The sequence below is a fragment of the Lycium barbarum genome, chromosome 9 (assembly GCF_019175385.1).
Source record: "Lycium barbarum isolate Lr01 chromosome 9, ASM1917538v2, whole genome shotgun sequence".
In the NCBI taxonomy this organism is placed as follows: Eukaryota; Viridiplantae; Streptophyta; class Magnoliopsida; order Solanales; family Solanaceae; genus Lycium; species Lycium barbarum.
This window is the reverse complement of record NC_083345.1, coordinates 122,499,689-122,504,466: the sequence shown is the minus strand read 5'-3', so window position 1 is coordinate 122,504,466 and position 4,778 is coordinate 122,499,689. Positions and strand designations below refer to the sequence as shown.

The 4,778-nt window shown below is 37.4% G+C and overlaps 1 protein-coding gene across 1 annotated transcript; it reads right to left on the bottom strand.

Annotated features, from left to right (window-relative positions):
* Positions 1 to 335: 335 nt before the first annotated feature.
* LOC132612294 (uncharacterized) lies at positions 336 to 3,494 on the bottom strand. The gene is made up of 3 exons (XM_060326591.1): positions 3,447 to 3,494; positions 1,979 to 3,322; positions 336 to 834 (listed from the first exon to the last, which is right to left on the bottom strand). The coding sequence occupies exons 1-2, from the start codon at positions 3,492 to 3,494 to the stop codon at positions 2,075 to 2,077; spliced, it is 1,296 nt and encodes a 431-aa protein (XP_060182574.1). The 3' UTR covers positions 336 to 834; positions 1,979 to 2,074.
* Positions 3,495 to 4,778: the final 1,284 nt, after the last annotated feature.

Sequence of the window (4,778 nt, the reverse complement as noted above, 5' to 3'; positions counted from 1 at the left end):
CTTCACATCAAAATGGCTTTTTCACACAAGTGTAATTACACATTAACGTAAGAGAAAGCAGGTTGCTGAACCAGGTAAAATTGAAGCTTAAACCAAATGGTGTTCAGTTGGTGTCTAATTTTGTCAATACATGGGAGGAGATGAATTGGCAACAGAATATACACAAGCATTCTATTACCAGAAACTGGATTAGGATAAAAAAGAAAGGCATCCACATTTTTCAACCAAGAGTTTGTTACTTTATGTTGCATAATTCTAATGTCAGCTAGCAATCAAGGATATGGCCTAGTGTGGCCTAGTGATCAATAAAGTCGGATGGAAATCATGAAATCTCATGTTCAAACGACAGCAGGCAAAAATACTAAATAATTTCTACACATTTGTCAAAGCCTTGGTGGGAGGTAGCACGCGCAAATTGGCCCAGCACCACCCCGATTAAAACAACAGTTCTAATGTCAGCCGAGTGAAAAGAGTATAATCAGAACCAAAGTAGAATCCTTCATCCATTATCAGATAGCAGAAGGTAATAATTATACATGGCACTTTATACCAACTTTTTGGATTATTTCGTCGAGTAATACATATTCCTCCGTTAAAAGGGCACCGCTACTGCACTCTGAGATCAATGATCAATAGCTGCACGTAAGGGTGGCAAAATTTCCCATAAAAACATGATTCACCCAACCCCCTCAAGTTTGGACCGGTCATTGACCACCCAAATTTCAGCATAGCCCGCCCATTTGACACCGCTATATACATGAGCTTGTCCATGCATTCCACAAAGAAATTATATGATCTTTTCTGCTGTGCCATGGCACAGACCAGTTATATTTCCTGGAAAAAATCAAAGCAAATAAAAATGTAGTGATTAAGATATTTCCTGGACATATATATGCCTTGCCCTTTTGCACTAGATCAGTCTTTTTGGAGTTCCTTTAATCTAAAACTCAGTTCAAGCAACAACTAACTATTCAACTCCCAAGTCCAATATTTATGCTCCTTTTTCAATGTAGCCAGTGAATATACCAGCTATTGTAATAAGAAAAGCATATATTCGAAAGAGTTAATGGTCAAAAACACACCTGGACTATCACTTTTTTGCGAGTGCATACCTCAACTATCAATTGTCCCCTTTTCCTACATGAACTATCACCATCTATATATTAAAACATACCTCGAACCGACTAGGCTAACTATCAGTTATATCCTTTTCCTACCTGAACTATCGCCATCTACTCAACAAGGTGTATTTTAATACGTAGATGGTGATAGTTCAGGTAGGAAAAGGGAACAACTGGTAGTCGGGGTGTGAAACTCACGAAAAAGTGATAGTTCAGGTATGTGTTTGATCATTATCTCTATTCCAAATATGTAAACATATTACTCAAGTTGATGAAGATGCATTTGAATATAGTAGTAGCACCTATGCTAATAATATCCAGTCATCTTAAGTTTGCAGTAGAAATTGACTGGCATCTAACACATCAAATCCTTTTCCAACATCAAATTGTGAAAAACCTTTTCTTTTCTTTCAGCCAGACAGGAAAAGATCACTTCCAAAACATTTGCGGATGCCTTTTTGGTTTTACTAACAGTGGTACCCGAGCCAACTTGCGCACACCTCAACTATTCCACGTATACCTGATACTTCCTACCAACATATGTACCAAGCAATTAACATTTGTAGACATTTTATAAGCCTTTCAAACATTACAAGAACAAAGAGCGAGAAAGAACCAAGAGAAAATGGACGACACAAGTTTCTAGATAATAGTATATCCAGTGACTGTTCTAGTTTACCGACTGCCTGCACTCAGTGTCTTTTTCAACTATTTGTTTATACAGTGTGTGAAGTCTAACTAATGGAAATGCCTATGAATTAGTTCCAAGGAAGCGGCTGATTTGAACGCATATGTAGTTGAATAATTTTAAAAAATATATGTTTATGCTAAACCGATTGCAAAGTAGAACAGGATACCTCGACCTACTGATTTAAAAACCTGGATCCGCCTCAGAATAGATGTTCCTTAATCATCTCTCTCTAAATAAACGTCCATGTGAGTAATGAACATATTCATGGAACAACTGGTTTCCTATCCCAGGCCTCTCTTGCTTCAACCAAATCAGGGCGGTATCTCTTAGCTAACACTTCTACTTGTGCAGCAAATGACTTATTTTCATGTTGACTTATTTGACGGACCATCTCTTTCCATCTTTTTCGACATAACTCTCCATGCCTGTGGGAAAGAAGATTGTCCCAATCCACGTCCTCTATGCAACTCGCATCAAGTTCAAAAAGAGCATCAATTAGTCGATAGTCATCAGTATCTGCCCATTCACCTGCAGCCACCATCGCCGATGTTAATTGTCTGTACCATTTAGTGCAGCAATGTCCACTATACCTGGTGGACAATTTGTCACTAATTGCACTCCAGCGAATATTATCCCGTAACATCCCATGCTTAGATTTCTTCTCTTCAAAAAGCATCAGTTGCAGATCGGCATTTACCAAATCAAACAAAGTCTGGATTTCCTCCTGAGCCCAATTTCCTCTCTTTCGATTGGCCAGTTTTATCCTATGCCATGTATTTCCCACATTAGCGCAATGTTTCCCAAGTTCATCAGCCAAGACCCTCCATTTGGGCCCATGTTCTCCATGGAACTTCCGTATCATCTCATACTCTTCTTCAGTGTATTTTCGATTATCATTACTTCGAAACAACCGTTGTGCACGGTGATAAACTGCAGTATAAGGCCTGTACGGTATAGCCCTCCCTATTTTTTTCCAGCAGCCCCTTATTTCGGGAATAGATTTAGAGTTCAAAACCTTTTGCAACCCTTGTTTGCCCAAGTTATGTACCTCTATGTATCTATTAACAACATCTTTGATAATTTCATCTTCTTCTTTTGAGAATCGTTTGCCCCACAGTAATTTTTCTCCCTGTACTTCATACTCCTCGTCACTTGGATCACTGGATGGAGGAAAAACCTGTACATGACCAGAAAATCTCACTCTCTTTTCACTCTTTTCATGTGTAAGATCTTTACAACTGTGTCCTAATTTTGTCTTTTTCTTCTTTTTGATATTAGTGTAACCTTGAACGTCGCCAGCCACAATATCTACCTGTCCATCCTCTTTTTTCCTCTTTTCCTTTTTACTTTTTTTCCCCTTCACCTCGTCTATAATATTTTCACCAGATGCCTCACTGAGTGTCTCAACCACCTTGGTTTCCCGTGTTCCACTCACACTTTCAGGAGCAATAATTTTGGAATCTAAAAGAGAATCATGGAATGTGTCTCCCTCATTCTTCAACTTATTTTTCTTTTTTCACAAAATTTTTAACAGCATCATCGCACTTGTCTTTACTGGACTTCCCAGGCTGTTTTCCACCACATCTTTCTTTATTTCTCTTGATGGCACAATCTTCAATTTCTCCTGATTTTACCTTGAAACATGAATCACGCTCAACAGCTTTAACTATGCCCTTTGTCATTTCCGAATCATTGGTGGCAGCATTCTTTTTCCTTTACTTGGATTTCTTCTCCGACTTCATACCAACTTTCTTATCTCCTTGGACCATGCTTTAGGATAATGTACCTCTGTCTTCTTGCAGCAAATGCATCAAAAGTGGTTACTCTGCAAAAGGAGAAAGAGAGAGGAAAAACAAGGGTTAAAAGACCTAGTACACTGCAATCCCTTCTGAGATTACCAGAAATTATGACCTATCTACTTGTAACATATTTTACTTTTGTTTCATATATTTGCCTAATTCACTTGAAAGTAAAAGCGAGACACGGTAAACTACTTACTTCAAGAAGTAGCTTCTACAAAATTATTGACAGTAACTAAAGAGCAGTTAGATGACTGAAGTCTTCAATTTCTGGATTTCCAATTTTAAGTTTCAAGTTGAACAGAACAGCCAATTCTATTCCAAATATAAAGAAAATCGAAAATACAAAATCTAACTGTTCCACTTCCAATATTACCATGGCAAATTAACATGGTTACTCAATTAGAGGATGGCACTAAACTTCACCCAACGGCGAATGCAGAGTGTTACTTATGGTTTCATCCGAACCCAGTAGGCTTTGGCTCGGACCCTATATCTGTGTTAACAAAGTCACTAAATAAGTACAAATAACATATTTCGAGATAAAATCCCTAACTCGAACCCATATAGTTTTAAATACTGAATCCACCTCTGATTTCACCATTCTTTACCCCAGGAAATAAGATATCCATCAGATCTGACCCCTAACTTTGTAACTAATATAGCATTAAAAAGACCATCTTTTATTTCCTCACTAAGAAGCAAGCTGCTATGCTCAATATTTTCTCACTAGGATTTGGCTCGGACCTTATATATGTGTTAAAGAAGTCATTAAATAAGTACAAATAACATATTTCAAACCCGCTAAACCAAATGAATTGTGATAAAATCCCAAACTCGAACCCATAAAATTTAAAACCTGAATCCACCTCCGACTTCAATATTCATCAGATCTAGCATTTAAGATGTTGGGAATCAAACTTTTTAACTAATAATATAGCATTAAAAAGAAAAAAATTTCCCTCACTAAAAAGATTAAGCTGCAACACAGAGCAATATTATGTTAACATTGCTAACCTAATGGCAAGTGAAAAAAATAGCTACAAAAGCAGCGGTAATAACATAATATATTGGAAAGCTTGATGAAGTTTGTTATCAAAATTTGTCAAACCTGAATGTTACAAATCAATGGCGAGTTTCAACAGAGAGGTAGACAGTGGCCTTGTT

Bases quoted from the DNA above. Each gene is read 5' to 3' on its own strand.
- LOC132612294 (XM_060326591.1), bottom strand. From the start codon at position 3,494: ATGACAAAGGGCATAGTTAAAGCTGTTGAGCGTGATTCATGTTTCAAG. The intron at 3,323-3,446 runs GTAAAATCAGGA...TTGTGAAAAAAG, and splicing joins AGCGTGATTCATGTTTCAAG to AAAAATAAGTTGAAGAATGA.